Consider the following 22,906-nt stretch of genomic DNA (forward strand, 5'->3'; position numbering starts at 1 on the left):
ATTCTATGACCCAGTATCTGTTTAAGAGCTTTTGCAAGTATTAAAGGGCCACAATGCACTCTACATGGGGTTACCTTTGAAGGTGACTCAGAAACTACAACTAATCCAAAGTGCGGCAGCTAGACTGGTGACTGGGAGCAGCCGTGGAGACCACATAACACAGGTCTTGAAAGAGCTACATTGGCTCTCAGTACGTTTCTGAGCACAATTCAAAATGTTGGTGCTGACCTTTAAAAACCTAAATGGCCTCGGTTCAGTATACCTGAAGGAGCGTCTCCACCTCCATCATTCAGCCCAGACACTGAGGCCCAGCTCCGAGGGCCTTTTGGCGGTTCCCTCACTGCGAGAAGTGAGGTTGCAGGGAACCATGCAGAGGGCCTTCTCGGTAGTGGAATGCCCTCCCATCAGATGTTAGGGAGATAAAGAATTACACAACTTTTAGAATACACCTGAAGGCAGCCCTGTTCAGGAAAGTTTTTAACGTCTGACATTATATATATACATATATATACACATATATACACATATATATATATATACACACACACACACACACACACACACACATATAGCTGGAAGCCACCCAGAGTGACTGGGGAAACCCAGCCAGATGGGCAGGGTATCAGCAATAAAATTATTATTATTATTATTATTATTATTATTATTATTATTATTATTACACCATTACTCTACTTACCAACCATAAAAAGCTCAGTCTGGGCTGAGAGTTTAAAATAAGCTTTTATTTTACTTTGTGTAACATTTAACAGCCTGGAGGAGTTCTGTTTCCACTGAGAACTAGTGTGAGCTTGAAGATTTTCCCCCAATGTTTGAACAAATCATAATTGATTGCAAGTAACCCTGCTTTTGATACGCACCACAACAAACAAGCTCAGCTGACATTGCAGGCCTTGGTGAAGTTTAATATTCTTTATGGCTTTATACTTGGGTCCCATAGAGGAAGCACAAAAAGCACCATAAATGACTGTCGCTTCCCTTCACAGTTACAGCTGAGTGCATTCTGCTTTGTAAAAGCAACCTTTACTTCTGCAATTTCTTGGCTCCCATAGGTCTTTGTTACATGAACTTTGGGGGTTTTTGTAGTTCATCGCTCCCTGCTCTGCAGGCTCACCGCATACCCTTTCCTCTCAGCGTGAGAAACATACATATTTGCAAATCTTCACCCACAACTTTGTGTCATTAAAATAGATCAAACCCAACTTGCTTCTTTAAGATGCCAAAGAGCCACAGAGAAGCAAAAACACAGAGTCTCCCAAAACTAGATTTGTACATTTCTCAGTACAGGAGAAAAGTGGGGGGAAACAACTCCTTTTGAAGTGTGTCAGGAAGTGGGAATACCAGTATTATTTGCTCCATCTCCTTGAGTTACTTCCCCGCCCCTTCAAACTTTGACCCCAAGAATAGTGGACCAAGCTCAGAAAAGGTCTTTATAAGAAGGAGAAACAAGAAGAGTGATGACCTTTCAGTTTAAAAATGGTAACCTTGCAAATATTTGTAAGTTACTAACAGGTTACTATTTGCTTTATACTATATGCTTCATTTCAATATGCACACCGCTCTATATCAGCAGTTGTTTTCGGTTTTTGCAACCCACTCCTTCGCACGGTGACTTTTAATAAATTAAAGGGAGGGCCAGGAGAATGACTGTGCACAGACCAATGTGCAGCAGGCAGAGTTAACACACAGCAGGGGCCCAAAGAGATTTAAAAATCAATACCTGTATGCTTATAAACACACTTGTTTTTATTAGAAATCATTAGAGAAGGATTCCAAGAATGGGCTCGGGTCCAATTTCTTTGTCAGTATGGTACATGTTCTGCTTCCAGCGCCTGCCCCCCACTTTTGACATTCAGTGCATCCTTTGGCTTGACTTGAAACCAGTGGCGTAGCGTGGGTTGTCAGCACCCGGGGCAAGGCAAGTAATTTGCGCCCCCTAACCCGTGGATTTGCGCCCCTTAACCCTAACCCCCAGATGTTGCGCCCGGTGCGGCCGGCCCCCCCTGCACCCCCCACGCTACGCCACTGCTTGAAACAGATAACCATATCAAAAAGCCATGATGTGAAAAACAGGGTGCTCCGGTTGCTGTTGTTCTGTGAACAAATATCTGTATTCAAAGGCCCTCCAGTGGTATAAAGGGGAAATGGCAGGGACATTTTGCAAAAGATAAAAATTGTTATTGCAAAGGTCAGGGTACTTCCGTCAAGCTGGCACAACCTGAATCCAGCTGATTCAGGCTATAATCTGACACGCTGCTATAGATTCCAGTGGAACTGAGAACTCCTGTCACCTTGGTCCACAAGTGATAAGATAGCTAACTGCAATATTTGCATACTTTGCTTTCTGTGATGAACTTGTTTAGAGGAGTGCACTGCTTTGCAATCGATGACTGGCTGTGTTGAGATCAGTAGGAAGATAGCAGCCCAGTTCTGGAGCCCAGAACCCACCAAAACTTGGAACTCAAATGCAGCTTGGAGCCTAGTGAGCTACAGGTCAAAGATACAGTGTTAGAAACTGAGATATGAAAGCTATGAACTAAGTGGCACCTTAAACCTAGGTTATGGGCGCAACAACGGAATGGTCCAGGCACACTTTTTATAACAAGAATACAAAGCTGAAAATGAATGAACTGCAGCTAAAATATTACACTCGTTTTTCACATGGTCTAGTCCTTCCCCTGTCCGCCTCCTCAAAATTCTTAAGAGGGTCTCTTCTCCAGCCCTCAGAGAGTAGCTGGAGGTGGAGAGGCAGGAAAAGGTCCTCCTTTCCTTCCACCCTGCAATTTTAATCTGGAATCTTAGGCGCAGTATTGCTCCCAGAGGTCAGAAACTGCTCGTGCTAATGAAATTCCCTGTTACAAAAGGCACCTAGAACAAAGGGAGTTTTGAACACTGCAAAGATATTATCAGCTTGTTAAGGCCCTAAATTTGAGACCGGAGTACTTTAAGGATGGCAAACACCGGTATCTGTTAGATAGGTGAGCAAGCACACAAGGCAGGGCCTTCTCAGTGGTGGCTCCGCAGTTGTGGAACTCCCTTCCAGTTTATAGCAATTTGGTCCCTTCAGTCCTAACCTTCAATAAGGACTTATATTTTAACTATGCTTTTCCTTAAGAGGATTTTGTTGATCCATTTCAGAATCCTGCAGGTATCTATCTGTCTATAACCATCCAGTGTCTAATTCTCTGCCTGTGGTTCTACTATGTTTACTCTTTGTACATTACTTTGTGACATTGCTTGGCCATGAAAAGATAACTGGGTAGTTTTTGTATTTATTTCGATTATATATTTTGTGTTTTTATCCTGTGAACCGCCCTGAGGCCTGCGGGTATAGTGCGGTATATAAATTTAATAAATAAGAACAAGTTTTTCAAAGCTCAATAACTGAAATAACTCCCATGCATCTATTGTAAACCAGCTAAAGCATTCCCAAGGCTGCTTTGTCATTGATAATAATAATAATAATAATAATAATAATAATAATAATAATACCCTGCCCTTCCCAGCCAAGACCGGGCTCAGGGCAGCTAACAACCGCATAGAGCGGTTGTCAAGCCTGGAGGTGACCATCGCAAGGATCACTATGGCCAGGTCGGGGCGGGAAAGGTAAGGGACCAACTGCTTGATGCGGCAAAGGTGGAAAAATGTCACCTTGGCTGTTGTAACCTGTGCCTCCATGATAAAGCTGATGTGGGTTGGATTAGACATGTGTGGCACTAACTTTTCTTTTTTAACCATATCCAATAAAATATATAATGTATTGTCTCTGCCAGTGAATAATAATAATAATAATAATTTATTATTTATGCCCCGCCCATCTGGCTGGGTTTCCCCAGCCACTCTGGGCTGCTCCAAACACAATATTAAAAACACGATAAAACATCAAACGTTAAAAACTTCCATAAATAGGGCTGCCTTCAGATGTCTTCTAAAAGTTAGATTGTTTATTTCCTTGACAGTTGTTTATTTCCTTGACATCTGATGGGAAAATACAGTGGTGCCTCGCAAGACGAAAAGAATCCGTTCCGTGAGTCTCTTCGTCTTGCGGTTTTTTCGTCTTGCGAAGCAAGCCCATTAGCAGATTAGCTCTATTAGCGGTTTAGCGGCTATTAGCGGCTATTAAAGGCTTAAGGGATTAGCGGATTAGCTGCTAAAAGGCTATTAGCGGCTTAGTGCCTTAGAAAAAGGGGGTGGGGAGCGGGGGAAAAACCCAGGAATCGCAAGACATTTTCGTCTTGCGAAGCAAGCCCATAGGGAAATTCGTCCTGCGAAGCACCTCCAAAACGGAAAACCCTTTCGTCTAGCGGGTTTTCCGTCTTGCGAGGCATTCGTCTTGCGGGGCACCACTGTATTGGCCAGAATGTTGGGACTTGCATGGCCAGGGCCTGGGTTCAAATCCCCACTCGGCCATTAGTTGTTCTCTGAATGGTTTATTTGAAAAGCCAGACTTCCCCAAGCTGGTGTCCTCCATAGGGAATACAGCTTCCATGATCCCTGACCGCTGGACATGCAGGCTGTGCTGAACTAACGTTCAGCAAAATGTGGAGAGCACCTGTTTGGGGAAGGCTGATCCAGGTCACCGATGCAATTACATTCCGAGGAAGGAATCAGAAGACTGACATAACCATGAATGTTATCTGTCATGAATGTAGAAATGGGACTGTGAAGAACCGAGGATCCTGTGCCCTCTCTCTCTCACACACACGGGCTAAGTGCTAGCTTACCTCACCAGCACTGTGGCTGCGTTGCCTCGTCAAATGTTGCCGGTGGACCAATGCACTCGTCGGCCTGCTGCTCTGCAAAGGAAGCCGTGGGTCGATGAACGTCGTGGTGCGGGAATTGTGGTCGACAAAAAAAGCCTGGTAAAGGAGCAAGAGGAGACGAGCGGGAGGAAAGCATTTCATTACTTGCCAAAACCTCACTGTGGGTATTTCTGTCTGCACGCCTTCCTATGTTAAGCTGCACTTGTGAGCAGCAAAGCATTGGGTGGTTACAGGCGCAGGAAGTCTTATGTTCTAATGGCCGTTAAGATCTTTAACTTTGTCACGCAACAGGGAACTCTTTGGGGGTGAGTGGGTGGGTGCGTTCTAACACGGGATTGCCAGCACTACACAGGCTATTGGTGCTCCAAAAACTGTTCTGATTCTCGTGTGCACAGCAATTCACAGAAGTCCAGTGAAACGAACAATGAGATTGCATAAGAGGAGAGGACTTGAGCAACTAATCACAGAGAATGATGGTTCGTTCACAATCAGGAGCTGAGTGGGTTGAGGATGAGAACTCAGGGGTACCAAGAATGTAGGAAGTAGGAGAAAAAGTCATATTTGATGGGCAATTTCACATTCTCATCTTCCCAGCCCTCATTTCAGCTCTCCACATCAGTCTGCATTGCTTATAAAAGTCCTCGTGAAAATTCACTTGCATTTCAGTGTGAAATTTCTCATAATATGCACGTTTGTATGCATTTCCCCCTAGTATACACGTTTTTTACTTGACACTTTTTCCTAATGCAATGTGTTTTTAATGTCATTTTCACCAATATATACATTCTTATGTAAGTATATGCATCTTTGTCTCCATTACTTGCTCAGAGAACTCCACTGCAAATTTCAGAGAAGTGTGAATTTTAATACTGTGTTTGAGGTTCTTGCGTTGCCTCGGAAAGTGCTCATTAAGTAGGTTCACCTTTAAATGCAAACCAAATTTCATTTCTCCCAGATCCCAACATGACAGGGAAGGCTCTGTTGTTGGGAGGGAATGAAACTGGGGTGGTGTGCAAGGAGGGCTGAATTTCACATATTCATTCAAAATAGCTGGTCAGATCTTCAAAGGTAGGTCTCTGTTTCACCTAAGATCTGGGAGGAAGGACACAAAGTTATCTACTTTTTAAAGAAATAAATAAAAACCAACTTCAAAAAAAAAAAAGGATAAAAAAACCAACCTCAACCAACTGCTTACTGTATAATTACAACCACAAATGGGTGAGTACACATGTGAAACATCTGATTAAGGACCATGGCACAATGTGATTGCAGGCTGAAGCATGCCAGCTGCAATCTGAGGAGGGCTATTCTAGGTAGGGCAGCGAAAAAAACAACAACCAGACAAAATTCTTAGTAGCTGGAGAGGCAAAAGCAGATTTCAAAATACAGCACAACCCCTAACAGCTTTAGAAGCAGCAGCTGCATGAACCAGTTGCCTAAACCAGAAAAACTGTAGGCTTGGCAGGACCTGATCCTTTGCCAGGAAAGCAGCCAGTCATAAACCTCTTTACTTGGGAGTATGTCACGTTTTGACCCTAGAGGAACTTTACTTTGAGGTTAAGCATGCTTCGGATCGCGGCCTTGCTAGGCTTGCGCTATGCAGCTAAGAAGAAACCATTTTAAGAACCTGATAAAGGTAAAGGTAAAGGGACCCCTGACCATTAGGTCCAGTCATGACTGACTCTGGGGTTGCGGCACTCATCTCGCTTTATTGGTCGAGGGAGCCGGCGTACACCTTCCGGGTCATGTGGCCAGCATGACTAAGCCGCTTCTGGCGAACCAGAGCAGTGCACGGAAACGCCGTTTACCTTCCCGCCAGAGCGGTACCTATTTATCTACTTGCACTTTGACGTGCTCTCGAACGGCTAGGTTGGCAGGAGCTGGGACCGAGCAACGGGAGCTCACCCCGTCGCGGGGATTCGAACCGCCGACCTTCTGATCGGCAAGTCCTAGGCTCTGTGGTTTAACCCACAGTGCCACTCGCGTTCCAAGAACCTGAAACTTTACCCTTAATGATTCAGAGACAATACCTGGCATCTACCCTGAAGGAAACAGAAACATTTGGCCCAAGAAAGCTCACACCGTAATTAACCTGTTAGTTATTAAGGTGCCACAATTCTAGTAGCTGTTATCTGGCATTTCTTTATCCACCCATACATACAGCACTGTCAGTGTACAAGATTCTGCAGAGTCCCAGAGGCAAAATATAAACAGGTTCCTGTCCCTAAACAGCTTATAATGATCTACATTTGGAGAAACAACAAACAGTGGTGGGGAGGGAAAGCTCAATGTGTTGCAGGAACTTAAAGCTCAGATACAGCAGGAAATGAGGATTAAGAAATTAAGTCAAGGGCAGGGCTTCCCCCCCCCCCCAGCCAGAACCTCTCAAGTAGGCGCCATTGCCATTATAAGAGAACTAGGGAGGCAGCTTTCATGGTGAGTTCTGGCACCTCTTTTTCTAGAAAAATAGCGCTAGTAAAGGCTTTATGGATAAAGGTAGGTTTTTGTGGAAAGATCTGAAGTTAACTGAAGAGCACTACACAAATCAGGGGAAGGAATGTACAAAGTTAGCAATGCCCGTTCCGCCCTGTATCCATCACAAGCAGACCTGATTCTATTCCACTGCAGTTTGGTTTCCATCCATTACTATGTCATGCTGGCAGAACTTTATGCATTGTTTGTCTTAACCATTGCCATTGTTTTTACATGATTTCATACCATTTAATTCAGTGTATTAATTATACATTTTTCCTGATGTTAATTCCTGCTGTGGTCAATTAAGAACATAACCCTTTCGGAGTCTGTTGCATCCTCACATCCAAAGTCTTGCTGCTGTTATCATGGCAAGATAATACACCAGTTATCCTAATGAAACACCATAGTGCTTCAGGAAAATACAACTCACTGAACGCCTAATGACTGCCCAAAGAGGGTTAAAACAAGATGTGCTTTTGTTGTTTGGATATTTTCTGCAGTGAACAATGGATGAATGCATGAACTTGAGATCAACATGTGAGCATTGCATGTTAAAAGCTTGAGGGCCTCTGTTCAGGTTTTGCTTGTGATGGGTGCTGGTAGAGGTGGGGGGGGGTTAGACTCAGGCATTTGTGTCATCACCCCAATTAAACTAGAGTCTTTTCATTTAGATCCTGTCCAATCTAATTTGCTTTATGCACTCTGGCTTAACAGGTTTATGAATCAGCCTGCTTGATGTTTTGGCTTTTATGTAATTTAAACTTGTGCATTTGGAAGAAAGCTCTGGCCTCCCAAGGGCTAAAATTTTAATCAGATGAACCCTAAACCAAGCATATAACTTGAAAGACAAATTCAGACCAAGTCTGTCCTGAAGGGAAACTAATGTTTCCATATGAACAGTGTTGCATATGCACAATTCTGATTTCTTACACAGCAATTTAGCAAAGCACGCTGCACTGGTTTGTGCAACACACTTAGACAAACAGGAAAAGATGCTTAAGGATTACACTAAATGAATGCAATCATATCTCGTTAAGCACAAGTGCTTTGAGGGCAGCCGGTAGCAGTCTGCTACATAATGAAACTCAGGGTCACTGCTTTGAAGCTTCATTAGAGAAAAGAAAAGCTACTGGAGCTTCAAAGCCTTGGGCTAATCTGGACAATGGCACCACAGCTGGAAATGGAGATGAAGAACACTAAAAAAAACCCAACACCCAACAACCCAGCAGCCTAATTTTATACCTACCACTGGCCAACCAGGCGAGGGTGTAGCCTAGATATTTATGGAAGCTGGGCAGAGAAACAGGGCATTTTGGTTTGGAAAAAGCTTCACATTTTACCCAGATGGGCAATGTATCTGTTCAAATATACGTTTTTCTTTCTACAAAACTAAAAATACGGCATGCAGAAGCACACACGCTATTGTGATACTAGCTAAGACAGCAAACAAGTGCATAGGGTAAGGGCTCAGGTTGCTACCTCAGCACCACTAGGCCACGCTGCAGCTCTCCAAGTCCCTAGGGACAGGCATGGCCAAACTTGGGTCTCCAGCTGTTTTGGGACTACAACTCTCCTCATCCCTAGCTAACAGGACCAGTGGTCAGGGATGATGGGAACTGTAATCCCAAAACAGCTGGAGGGCCAAGTTTTGGCCATGCCTGCCCTAGGAGTTAGGGACATTTTCTTAGAACAAACATAAACAGACCTAACTACCAGTCTATGGCTCATCCGTGAAACTACAGTACATTGGGCCGGATTCAACTATCTGCTCCAGCCAGCAAAAAACAATGCAAGGACTTCTGCTAGCACAACGAAGCTTTCCTTTCTCTTTTGCTGCAACCCCCCCCCAAAAAAAAAACAATGTCCAGGAGGCGGGTAGGAGAACCCCTGGAACAGTGTACAGGGGAAGCAAGGACAAATCGTCTCATCAAGCAAGCATAGATGCTTGCAGCTGGAAGAGGAATCTTTTTGCCACTACAGTCATACCTTGGTTCTTGAACAGCCTAGTTGATGAACAAATCAGCTCCCAAATGCTCAAAACCCAGAAGTGATTCTTCTGGTTTGCAAACGTTTTTCAGAAGCCAAACGTCCGACACGGCTTCTGCTAGAGTGCAGGAAGCTGCTGCAGGCAATCGGAAGCCGCGCCTTGGTTTTCGAACGGTTTCGGGAGTCAAACGGACTTCCGGAACGGATTAAGTTTGAGAACCAAGGGATGACTGTATGTTTACTTCTTCTCAGTATGGCTCGTTTACTCTTCAGTGGTCTAAGTCAAATACGAATGGCTAAAAGGCCACTTTCTGAACGCACTGCCACCTGATGCACCAAAGACTTAACTCTCACCCTGCAAAGTGCTGACTCAGCAAATCCTGTATCAGTTACCTGCTCTCTCTCTCTCCTTGGATCAGCAACTGAGGAGAGGGGCAGGCAGCTCTCATCTTAGAATCATAGAATTGTATAGCTGGAAGGGAGCACGGGGGTCATCCAGTTCAACACCCTGCAATGAGGGAATCTTCCACCCAATGTAGGGCTTGAACCCTTGACCTTGAGATTAAGAGTCTCATGCTCCACTGACTGTATCAAGGACAAGGCTGCTCAATGCCAACTTTATGTGTTAGCTATCAAATCATAAGCCAACCATCTATATCATAATAGCAGGTATGGTCTCCACCTGTATTTCAGTTTCAAGGCAGCAAGAAACAACACACAACTTGTGTTCATATAATAAAATAGCACCAAGAGCAATATCTTCTGCCAAGTTGTACTGTTAAAAAACAAATCTCTAAATGGCCCTAGGAGGGAAGGACAGACTTTGTCCATGAGCCAGCAATTGGCCATCCCTGTTCTACTGTAATTATGTCATAACGAAAACTCGAAACAACTCAGGGTACTTTCACCATCAGCAAAACAGCTCAGTCATCTATGCGTGTATACGAGGACAGGAAGGTTGTGCAAGGAAAGGACTCGGTTGACACAACCACTTCTGAGAAACCATGAGCACATCTCATCTCCAATCCTGAAATGAACTACGTGAAACCATGTGCTCAAAGTGAGCTGCTGCACACCACCAGTTGGGCTGCATGGAACTGTGGGTGTATGAGGGGATATTTGCATGAACTCAGTGGCGTTGCATCCTTCGCTGGCATGTGTACACACCATGCACCAGGCAGAACCAGGGGCTGGGCGCGGAGGGTAAACAAAACCTGCCACAACAGCCCAACCCTCGCCGCAGCCACCGCCACGTGGACATGGGGCACGGAGGGTTCACGGGCCCCCGCTGTGCTATCTGCCCGCCCGCCAGTGCAGGGAGGAGTCTGGCCAGCCGACGTGGCCTTTGGCGGGTGCATTCCCCGCAATATTGGCCGGGTGGCCATTCAGCAAGGGGGCCTGTGGCACAGCCAGGCCAGGCTCTGGGGCCCAGAGACACCCCCCCCCCACACACATACAGGCAGGGCAGGGATCCCTGCGTAGGGGTGCCTGGCGTGTGCCTCCTCAAAATCATGCTCCCAGGCCCCCTGGCCATCACCACGCTATGCTAAAACAAGAGCCAATGTGCATATGTACGTATGTAAATGAGCTACTACAATGAACAGGCCCAGCATTTGTAAGACATTCAACTCCTGCCTTCCAATGTGGACTAAGTGACTGTTTTTTCAAAACTTGATTGCTAAGGGAACTCCAAGCACATGGCTAAAGGACAGAACTTTTCGTTTAAGGTCCCAAAACAAAGTTAGGGGGCTTAGGCCTGCGACCTCAATGCATGCGAAGCATTTTCCCACCAGCTACAGCAAAGCACTTTGGAGCTTATACGCCAAACTGTCCTGCCTTCTTTCTTTTCCCCCCACACCCTTTATACAGTCTTCCAGAGGCACTGTATCCCATCCCTAAGTAATGAAGGTTTTTTTTAAAAAAATGGGGCAGGAAAGCAGACGCCTCCTTGTTTCAGGGGAATACCCGTGCTACTGCTCCTCCCTTCCTGCCCACAAAGGGAATATTATCCATTTTAACTTGTGCGGTGAAAAGCAGAAGGAAGAGGGCAAATGAAGTTTCCGTCCCTCCCTCGGCTCCAAACGCATTCCAAAGAGCTGAGTTACCCTAGACAGAAGGAATGCACAATAATAAGAAGAAAAACTTAAAAAGCAGAAAAAGCAACTCCTCCAGCACACGCTAGTGCTTATCAAGAATTGCAAAAGTGCAGCACCTCCCTCTACAGCAATGCCCAGCCACCTTTTGTTTTTAGTTGCCTTCTGCTTTATCTTATCTGGTACTTTGAAGACTAAGGGGCACTCTCCGTCCCTTGCAGCACCATACATTAATCGTGAATTCATTTTCAAATAAAAAGGGGCAGCCGTGCCTTCCCCAAGGTCACCCAGCCACTGTTTCAGTGAAACTGAACTTCAAGCCAAATGTACAAAGTTGTTCTGGAATGCCCTAGGCATATCAAATCTCTCTCGCAACCAAATGTGGAGCAATTTCTGTTTCCTGAGCTAACAAAACCAACACAGCATTTTAAACCTTTCGCACTAGTCATGCTTGTGCTATAAAAATTATCATCTGTCAGTGGCCAAGAAACTCGACTTCTGGGTGCCTCCGGTCTCTTCCTAGTTTAGCTGTTGGTCACCCCTGATAGATCTCAGCGTCTTTCATAAACCACAACACAGGAGCCTGTTCCGCTTCCTTTTCTGATACAGGGTGAAGATAGACACAAAATATGCAATCACTGGACAACTTCTAGTTTCTTCTGGATACGCTGTTGTGCTCAAGTGCACATGGGGAAACCAGCCATAGATGAAAAAGATAGAGTCTGCAAAGTCCTCTGCAAACCAGCAGCCCACATGTTAGTCATAGGTTTACAGTGGTACCTCTGCTTAAGTACTTAATACGTTCCGGAGGTCCGTTCTTAACCTGAAACTGTTCTTAACCTGAAGCACCACTTTAGCCGCCACAGCACGATTTCTGTTCTCATCCTGAAGCAAAGTTCTTAACCCAAGGTACTATTTCTGGGTTAGCGGAGTCTGTAACCTGAAGCGTATGTAACCTGAAGAGTATGTAACCCGAGGTACCACTGATTTTTCACCAACAAAAATCAAGAAGAGCAGCTGTGATAGACCAGACCAAAGGCCTACCAATTCCAGAATCCTGCTTCTCACATCAATGCCTAGGAAAAGCCGACAAGGAAGACATAACGGGCAAGTAACTTTCTCCTGCAGTAGCTCCCCAGCAACCGATAGTATTTAAAGGATGCTCTCTCTCTCACCCCGAAAGTACGGATGGGGTAAAATTGGATTCAGTTCACATTTGAAGGTAAATCGATCTAATCTGCACTTTCCAAAACATAATTGAAGCACAGGTATCCTTCAAAATTCACACTACTCTGAATTTTGCAAAGCACCTATCCAACCAAGTAATGTGTACAAAAATGAATCTACTGGGGTAAAGTGTATATAAAAATGCACATGTTGGTGAAAATAACATACAAACATGCATTATACTGGGGGGGAAATGCTTTTAAAATGTGTACATTAGTCAAAACCGCATACAAAAAATGTGTTTATTAGGAGAAATTCACGCTAAAATACTGAACAATTTCCATGAAGATTTTTTTAAAATTTGCTACAGAAACCTGGAGGACTGAATTTAAGATTGGGAAAAAAGAGAAATCAAGAGAACCGAAACTAGCAGATCCATTCATCCCGACCCCAGAGGTAGAAGGTAGCCATCCCTACTAGACTTAGACTGAATTTGTCTAATCTCCTTTGAAAGCTGACACCAATTGGTGTCTCTTAGCTGGGGTACTGGAATAAAAATTACATTTACACTTGTGAAATTATTTTAAGTCCAACATAAGCTGTACTTGTATATCTTGCTCAACCATAGTACAGTGGTGCCCCGCAAGACGAATGCCTCGCAAGATGGAAAACCCGCTAGACGAAAGGGTTTTCCGTTTTGGAGGTGCTTCCCAAAACGAATTTGCTATGGGCTTGCTTCGCAAGACGAAAATGTCTTGAGAGTTCCTGCGGGGTTTTTTTCCTCCCCCCCCCCTTTTCCCAAGCTGCTAAGCCGCTTAACAGCTGATCCGCTAAGCCCGCTAAGTCGCTAATAGCGCTAATCCGCTAATGGGCTTGCTTCGCAAGACGAAAAAAACTGCAAGACGAAGAGACTCGCGGAACGGATTCTTTTCGTCTTGCGAAGCACCACTGTATAGTGTGACATAAATGACCCCGGTGAGCCTTGGCTCGTGCTCTCTCTCCCCTCTCCTTCTGCATGACCAGAAGGATAAGGATAAAAATCTTTGCTTCTGTGTTTCCTTACAGTTAACACGTTCTATCCAAACCAACAAACTGTCAATGTTAGCTGTAGTTTGTTTGAAACAAGCCAACTTGGTGTGGCTGAGATGAGAAGGGGCAAGGCTCAAAGCTTACCTAGGATCACTTCATGGTTTAAACTAGGACTGGGGAACCTGTGGCCTTCTAGATGTTGTTGAGACTCCAACTCCCATCAACCCCAGTTTCCCCATCTGATTTAAAACTATAGTTTAGTGCCGGGATAGTAAACATGATGTCATTCAAATAGTTTGGATTCCAGGTCCCATCAGGCACAGCCAATTAAGATGGTTAGTTGTCTTCCACAACATCTGGTGTGCCCCATTGTTGGCTACCTCTGGGTTTAGCATGACACCCAAATGCTGCCATGGAAAACTAGCTTGTCAGGGAGAAGATCTCTGAGAAAACAGCAAACTGGCACCATCATTCTCCTATTTGGGTGGAGGGTGGAAAGTGTGAGTATCTGGCTCAGCCAGAGCAGCTTCCTCAATTTCATCAGTATTCGGATGAAGAGAACAGAAGTTTAACGCTGGTTTAATTTACAAGCTAGTTCTTTATATTTGTTACCTTGCCCTGATGATCGTGCTTCATTTCCCAGCCCCTCGGCAACTCGAGCTGCTTGTTGGCAAACATATTCAAGAAGCCCACCAAATCTCGATTATGCTGGTAGCGCTCGAAATGGTGGGTATCCCGCCGGACTTTGGTGATCATGTGCTTCAGACACGTATTGTTTGTAAACATGCGGTAGGCACTCTGGACAGTGGGAGGGGAAGAAGAAACAAAGACAATTATTTTCGGACGCTAAACGTTAGGCTTTGAATGTCTACGCAAGCCTCGGAAGGCTGGATAAAGGGGGCCTTAAGAGTTTTGTCATTCATCTTGTATAAGCAGCAATTCCTCCTGGGCTTGCTAGATGTACCGCTGGGTCATTTTAAAATTCACCTAGAGGCTTTCTAAAACTGTCATGTCAAGCACCAGCAGGAGGGGTTCAGGTACAACCTCAATCAGACACATAGGAGACGAAAATATAGTTTCTGTCTCTGAACCCATTAACAATTACTGAAAATTTTTGTTGTTATTTTATTTCAACATACAACAACATCATACAAATAAATAATGAAATACCCCACCCAAACACAGAAGCTGGTGCTTAGGTTATTATTAATATCCCACTTAACAAATTAAAAAGTGGGACCCGCAACAAAGTGTTGCAGTGTTCTGTCTTAATGTTCTGTGTTCTCCTGTTCTGTGTTAATGTTCCATGCTCCACCGAAGACTTACAGGAAGCTCACTCCACCCTCTTGACCTGTTTTCAAATCCTTTCCCCAAAAGGCACTCAGCATCCTATGACCACTCACCATGCTCAGCCCTCACTGAGCTGTTTTAAGAAGGGAGGGATGTCTCCTTAAGGTTAAAAAATTCTATTGCTGTATCCCTTGGGGATCCCCAGAACACAGTAACGCCTGCCTCTTGTCTTTCAGTAACTGCATTTCTGTTAGGAAGAGGTCATAACTCTGCACTTTACAATAGGAAAGACTGAGAACGTGAAACAGTTGAAATGTCCTTTTCTCTACATTGACTCTTTCTCTGCCACCCTACCCTGATTAAACCCTTTTCTCCAACTGCCTTGGAGCACTCCTGTCCATGAGATGAAGCTCTTCACCAAATTCCCAATGGCCTAGGGGTTTACAACCACAAAGGCTTCTCTGAATGTGGTCTTAATTTCAATGTAGTCAGCTCTACAATCTCCAAAACTATTATACCAGTGTGATACGCAGGATGCTATCATAGAACCTTAGCCCAAACAGCAAACTCCTTGGGATCTGTTTATACAAACACCAAGGGAGTGAGTTACCACATGATTTCCATAGGCAGCTGCTAACTTATCCATTCCAGTTGGGCCTGAGGATCCGGAACACCAGGGAGTGTTAGCGTTACACAGCAGTAATGGATATGGGTCATTTTGCTTCTACTCTAGGAGAAACTGTTTTCATGGTGTTGCAAACTTCCCTCTTCTGGAATCCCACAAAAACCAGTGTGATAGGTGTGTGTTGCTGTGCACAGGTCTCCTCTCTCAGCAGTTTATCCTGTTCTTCTATGCTTTCCCCTCCTCATAACATTTTACAATACATAAGAAATACACAATATGATCACAACTTAATTCAAAAAATCCTTTTCGTAATTGTTACCTTAGTGAAAATGGCTTATGTGTGTTGTTATTATTTATTAAGTATGCATATCTCAGGGCGGTTCACAACATAAAAATACAAGATAATAAACACAAAATGCTTAATAAAGAAACCAAGAACAAAAGCAATTAAAATAATTATCTTACATACCAGGGGAGGGCAGGCTCCAGCCTTATGAAACCTTCTCTGAGTTTTTTTACTATAACCCTCAACTTCACCAATCGAAGCCAGTGGTGAAAGGCATTCACTTGCAGGATAAAGGACATGGTGTCTCTGAACAGCTGCTAAACCCAGGGATTTGTTTTGAATGCAGTAAATGAGCTGAGCTCACAGTTCCCCAACATAAAAACACATTCCTGGTTATCCCAAGCCTTCCCAATTTCAGCAGTATAATGGGGGCGGAGGGGGTGTTTTTGTTATTCTCGCTGCTATTGCTATATAATGGGGAGTTACTAGTCTACTGCAAACCACCAGATGCCTACCAGTAGACCCCAATTCTGCCCAACCCAATACTGAGGGGGAGAGTGCTTATGTAGCCTAAATGTACCCACACATAAGATGGAGCTATTGCCAGACTCAGGAGAACCTTAAGACAGAGACACCCACACCTCAAAAAGAACCCAGTGAAGACGGATTGTGTTCAGTGGGCATGGAACACTGACTCACTGTTGTGGGTGGGAACTAGAATCCTGAATAGGGAGCACGCCGCGCTGCAACATTTCGTGGCAGCTCTCACCTGCCATCGCTCTCATAATACTGGAAATGGAAACCCAACACATCCCTGCAAGTGTTTGTGTACAGGTATAATTGCGCCGACTACTCACAGGGTTAGAATGCAGCACTGTGAAGAATTCTGGGCTGATAAGGAATTTCACAGGGGGAGATTGTAGCAGCAGAGTAAGCCTGGATCTGGAGGTAGAATGAGGCAGCACATTCTCCCTTCGGAAATCTGACAAATGGACGTAGCCATGAATTAGTGCAAAGGCTTCAGCATCGTAAACAACAACAACAAATAAATAAATTTATTTATACCCCACCCTCCCCAGCCAGGGCCGGGCTCAGGGCGGCTAACACCAAATATAAATTACAATAAAACGTAATAGGGAAAAAACAAACAAAAACAGTTAATTAAAATACGGCTTAAAATACAGCTTAAAATGCAGCCTCATTTTAGTAGTAGCCCATAAATCAAGACCATAAAGGGAGATATTCACCTGAGCCAGGTATCCATGCTGGTCCTACATGGGCCAGCAAAAAAAAAAAAGGGGGGGGGGATTTATACCAAATCCCATATAAGGGGTGAGAGTGAGTCTAAGCCGAAAGCCTGGAGGAACAGCTCCATCTTGCAGGCCCTGCGGAAGGATGTAAAATCCCGCAGGGCCCTGGTCTCTTGTGACAGGGCGTTCCACCAAGTTGGGGCCAGTGCTGAAGAGGCCCTTGCCCTAGTTGAGACCAATCTAACCTCCTTGAGGCTCAGGGCCTCCAAAGTGTTGTTGTTTAAGGACCTTGAGGTCCTCCAAGGGGCACCCCAAGAATGAGCTGTTGTTCTCCCTTTATCTTTGTTATAGAATACTCTTTTCTCGTTCATTCTTAACTGTAACAGTTTTGAAATTAAATAGGCAACCGAAAGAATGCTTGTTGGATCCTTATTTCAGGTGAATAATGAACACCAGCCGGTCTATAACAATCAGACCTTGAGGGCGGGGAAACAATCAGATTTTGAAACACTAATGTTTTCCCTGTACTTTACAAGTCTGCTTTTTACTTACTATTAAAAATGCATAACACTATTTAAAAAAAACAACCAGGTCTGGTTTTTAATACGTGAGAGTGTATTATATATTATAATAATAGGGTTATTATTATGATTATTATGATTATTATTATTATTGCAGAACCCAACCATAAGCAACTGGGTGGAATCGTATTAAGCTTAAAAATGGGGGTGAGTGGTAAAATGAGGATATTCCAGCTGGAAAGAAAGAGGAGAGGAGAGGAGAGGAGAGGAGAGGGAGGGGCAGGAATTAAGGGAGAATAGAAGTGATAAAAATTCACCAAGTTCTTATCAACCCAATGAATTCACTACAGGTCATTACAAAGATGAAATCAGCTTAACCAGCTGCAGTTTACACTACTATATATATTATACTTTTAAATTAATCTGGATAGCCACTACAGCAAGGTGTGGTTGCATGATGTGGAAAAGCAGGTTTTGCTGCTGACATTTATTATGCCAAAAAAAAAAAAAAAAAAAGTAGGTAAGTAAATGAACCCACGGAGATGGAAATCCAGGATTAACGTCACAAACTTTTGCTACGGCTCTTTGGGTGAGCCACACTTTTTGTCCTTTTGACCTCACATGCCTGCTGCAAAATGAATCACTTAAATGGCTGCATTTATTTCAAATGTACCTTTTTAATGTAGAATTGGTATTGTTTGCAGCACAAGGTTTGCAAAACTGAACTGCTTTTGTATTACTGTGTTGCGGTAAATAATGGTTTATGCTGTGCATGAGCAGAAAAGAACCTAGGCACGCCTTGCGACTCACACATTCCCTATTCCCCTCTTCCTATGCAGCCAGGTATGAGAAATTAGGAAGCTTTTGCTTTGTTTTAACTGCAGTTTGTCATGTCTTCTACCATTGTTTTATCGGTAAATTCGCTATGATGTTTTTGAGTTTGCACTGTCTAGAAGCAGGGATCACCAACCCAGTGCTGGTGGACAACATGCTACTTGTGGAGTCTTCCAGCGGTGCCCATAGGCCGATGCCTCAAACTGTGAGGTTTCTTTCTTTCTTTCTTTTTAAAAAGAAAGTATCTTGCACTCCTAGAAAGAACGTTAGGGGGCAAAATGTGCAAGTACCGTCTTTTTTGTGTGTATAACACACACACACACACACACACACACACACACAAACACACACCCAGGGTATGATGCCCCTTGTTTTTGGGGACTCCAAATTAAGAAAATGGGAGGAGATTGTATCTGTGTATAAGAATTTTAAACATATTTTTTAAAGAAAAAAACCCTAGTCTTATACACGGAAAAATACGGTATCTTCTAAGAGATTTCTGTGAAATGGGAGTGACGTGGGTATATTTTTCCTGGTTCTGAGATATGTGTCCTGTTGTGATTGGACAACAACTGTGTATGTGTGTGTTGTGTGATATCCATAATCAGGCCAGCAGGAAATAGCCAACTTCCCACGTTAACCATAAGGCTGTTGCTGGGGCTCCAATAGTGTGTTATGCCACGCCCCTTCCACAGCAACCATTTTGTGACTGGCAACCACGGCACTTTCTCAAAAGTGCCCACTAGTTCACTTGGTGGTCCTTGGCTTGGAGAACACCGTTGGGACAGGTGGCATAGAAGCATAATGAAATATTAAAAAAGCCAACAAAGGAGATGTGTGGCACTAAATGGGGCCTTACCTGCATTAGGCTGCTGGAAATCTGCATCCTCTCCAGCCCCATCCATAGGATTTGGGTGCTCCTCCGGTCTGTCATTAGTCATTGTCCGTCGAATGCTCTGGTACCTGAAGTTCCAAGACTGGTATTATGTATGGTACCCAATAAATACATCAGAGACTCCAGCACACTCAACACACTGATACACAGCCGAAACCAGAAGTTACCGTATTTTTCGCTCTATAAGACGCACCAGACCACAAGACGCACCTAGTTTTTGGAGGAGGAAAACAAGGAAAAAAATATTCTGAATCTCAGAAGCCAGAACAGCAAGAGGGATCGCTGTGCAGCGAAAGCAGCAATCCCTCTTGCTGTTCTGGCTTCTGGGATAGCTGCGCAGCCTGCATTTGCTCCATAAGACGCACACACATTTCCCCTTACTTTTAAGGAGGGGAAAAGTAAGTCTTATAGAGCAAAAAATACGGTAAATAGTTAAATGGCTTTCCCTCAGGCTTTTAGGGATCAGGCCTGGGGTTGGGGGGTGCCGGGAGTAGTCCAGCAGAATTCCTTTTTTCCTTTTTCTTTTTAACTTGAGAACTTCTTCATGACATGATCCTAGCCTATCAGGAATCAAGTAGTGAACAAGTTGACATCAAAGATCCACATAGCCAACTGCGATTTAGCTACATGACATCATCGCCATCAAGGGCAAAAGCAGCTCATCAAGAGCACACTCACTTCCCACCTTCCATCCCCAGTGCCGGGTTGCAGCTGTACACAAAACATCAATATTATAAAATAATTCTGGAAATCTCCATCAATATCTTCACACCTTTTCAAGTGGCGCCCCCATCCCCGGTGGTCGGAAACAGAAGTTGCCTTTCAAGAGCTAGGAAAACATGAAACTCACCCCTCCCCTTCACCGTAACATATCTTGCATGCTTATTTACAGACTGGAAGGTCATTATTTCTGGATTACCAACAAACCTTACATATGGTGTAAATTATTCCCAACCAGGCAAAGTTTTTTGATTTGAAACAATGATGTCTGATCGTCTTCTTCTTCGTTCAGAATAATGGTACATGGCAGGAAAGATATTTTTTTTTAAACCTGCATATATAACAGACAATTTGAATAATACTCACCTGCGATTCAGTTGCTCCATTTGCTGTATGGAGTTGGAACGCTGAAGGATCTGTTGGGCCGGGGGAGCTGTGGGACGTTGCCACGTTGTCGTCCTGTTCACGTGGTCCACGTAGAATATCCTCCCGTGACTGTCAATGCGTGCCTCCCAATCTAAGGTAAGAAGACGCATTGTAAAACACAAGGGATCGGGTGTTTTAAAGCACTGCCTCCAAAAACCTCTGCTAGCTAGTATCCCTATTTTCTTTTTTTGGCATTCTGTAAAAGGCAAAATCACAGGACGTGGGTGGTGCTGTGGGTTAAACCACAGAGCCTAGGACTTGCCGATCAGATGGTCGGCGGTTCGATTCCCCGCGACGGGGTGAGCTCCCGTTGCTCAGTCCCTGCTCCTGCCAACCTAGCAGTTCAAAAGCATGTCAAAGTGCATGTAGATAAATAGGTACCGCTCCGGCGGAAAGGTAAACGGTGTTTCTGTGCACTGCTCCAGTTTGCCAGAAGCAGCTTAGTCATGCTGGCCACATGACGGCTCCCTCAGCCAATAAAGCGAGATGAGCGCCGCAACCCCAGAGTCGGCCACGACTGGACCTAATGGTTAGGGGTCCCTTTACCTTTACCTAAAAGGCAAAATCAGCAGCCTTTTCCTCATTACACCCAATGCAGAGGTGCAGCAGAAATCTGAAAACACAGCTTAAAGCTGAATCATGCTGAGACCTAGCATGTAGACTCCTCTGTACTTAGGAGCTTTCCGTTATTTCATGGATTTATTATCTCATGGCAGACTAGCGATCCTCTTGTGACTCACTTATGTGTCTTGATGTTTGGGAGTTACTGATTTAGAGACTCTATGGAATGAGCTCCATACCCAATGAAAAAGGAAGTAGCTCAGTGTTAGAACACACAAGTTGTGTGTGCTGAAGGTCTCAGATTCCATCTCTGGCCTCTCCCATTGGAAGGATCTAGTAGCAAATGACGAAAAAGGCCTTTGCTTGAGACCCCAGAGAGTGGCAGCCAGTCAAAGTAGACAGTACTGAGCTAGATGAACAATAATCTAACCTGTTATAAAAGCAGCTTCCTATGTCCCTATGAAACAATTCGATTTCCACTGGGGAGGACATCACAACAGAAGCGGCATCTCCAGGGACATGGAAGCAAATAGCTTCAAGCACATCCATTTGCATTTTTTGAGCCTGGTGAAACAAAATGTGGCATGTTTCACACACAACTTCTGGTTCTCTCAGAGACAACGCTTTTTTGGAAATCTACAGCAGCGCTTTTCCCTTTTGTGGGGGCATATACCCTGAAATCCTGGGAATTAATAAGGAGAAGCTTCTCACTTGGTGGCAGGGCCTCATCCACTCTCTGATAGCGACTAACGTCCTGGCGAACCGAGGGAAGAGTTCTAAGAGGCTGGTGCCCATTAGTTTGGGAACCTAAAAGACAAAGAAGCTGTTTCACTAACAATTTTCAACTGAAACACGAACGGTGTCACACTTTATATTAGGGTTTCCCAAATTTGGGTCTCCAGCTGTTTCTGGACTACAATTACCACCACCCCTGACCACTGGGCCTGCTAGCTAGGGATGGTGGGAGTTGTAGTCCAAAAAAACACAGCTGGAGACCCAAGTTTGGGAAACCCTGCTTTAGATGTTCCAAAGGAAATCCAAACTGAAATGATCACCCAATGGTCTCCTTTTCTGAACGACATGCCGTCGTTCTCCAAATTGTTTCTCCAAATTGTCACAGAATAGACAGTGCAGATTTATAGCAGACACTCTCTCTCTCTCTCTCTCACACACACGAAATACATGCAAATAATAATAATAATAATAATAATAATAATAATAAATTTTATTTATATCCCGCCCTCCCCAGCCGAAGCTGGGCTCAGTGCGGCTAACAACAATAAAACAGTACAAAAGTACAGCACAAACAACACTCTAAAATCATTCATTATAAAATTAATTAATTCAAGCCACTGGCAACCATTGGGCCAGAGCTCCGCGAAGATTGCCGAGGGAGGGAGTCAGGCTGTGCCCTGGCCAAAGGCCTGGTGGAACAGTTCTGTCTTGCAGGCCCTGCGGAAAGATGTTAAGTCCCGCAGGGCCCTGGTCTCTTGTGACAGAGTGTTCCACCAGATCGGAGCCATGGCCGAAAAAGCCCTGGCTCTAGTTGAGGCCAGCCTAACTTCTCTGTGGCCTGGGACCTTCAGGATGTTTTTATTTGAAGACCGTAAGTTTCTCTGTGGGGCATACCAGGAGAGGCGGTCCCGTAGGTACGAGGTTCCTAGGCCGTATAGGGCTTTAAAGGTTAAAACCAGCACCTTAAACCTGCTCATCAGAACAGAATTTGAAAAATTGGAAGACCTGGGGTTTTATTCAATGGAGGCACAGCTTCACTGATACAGGGTTTCAGTTTCAGGAAAGTCACCCAACCTCCTGATGCTCTGTAGGACACCATCCACACTGTGCACTAGGAATGTAAGAAGAGCCTACTGGATCAGGTCAATGGCCCATCTAGCCTGGCATCCTGTTCTCACAATGGCAGCCCAGATGCCTGTGAGAAACCCTCACGCAGAACCCGAGTTCCACCC

At 44.4% G+C, this 22,906-nt stretch overlaps 2 protein-coding genes across 7 annotated transcripts in view; both read right to left on the reverse strand.

Moving 5' to 3' along the window:
• The window catches only part of STK17B (serine/threonine kinase 17b), a 115,500-nt gene extending 112,289 nt beyond the window's left edge, over positions 1 to 3,211 (reverse strand). Inside the window, exon 1 of the mRNA XM_083412546.1 lies at positions 3,200 to 3,211. The gene's annotated coding sequence lies outside the window, so the exon portion shown is untranslated. The remainder of the gene's footprint in view (positions 1 to 3,199) is intronic.
• Positions 1 to 22,906, reverse strand: part of HECW2 (HECT, C2 and WW domain containing E3 ubiquitin protein ligase 2) — a 199,516-nt gene that overhangs the window by 52,170 nt on the left and 124,440 nt on the right. For all 6 annotated transcript variants that reach the window (XM_083405479.1, XM_083405480.1, XM_083405481.1 and 3 more), the window contains 6 exons: positions 21,651 to 21,746; positions 20,319 to 20,469; positions 19,197 to 19,300; positions 16,590 to 16,714; positions 14,144 to 14,329; positions 4,743 to 4,877 (listed from right to left, as the gene is read on the reverse strand). In XM_083405479.1, the coding sequence (XP_083261605.1) occupies positions 4,743 to 4,877; positions 14,144 to 14,329; positions 16,590 to 16,714; positions 19,197 to 19,300; positions 20,319 to 20,469; positions 21,651 to 21,746 (797 nt within the window). The remainder of the gene's footprint in view (positions 1 to 4,742; positions 4,878 to 14,143; positions 14,330 to 16,589; positions 16,715 to 19,196; positions 19,301 to 20,318; positions 20,470 to 21,650; positions 21,747 to 22,906) is intronic.

This window comes from Podarcis tiliguerta (assembly GCF_965153285.1).
Source record: "Podarcis tiliguerta genome assembly, chromosome: 1".
Lineage (NCBI taxonomy): Eukaryota > Metazoa > Chordata > Lepidosauria > Squamata > Lacertidae > Podarcis > Podarcis tiliguerta.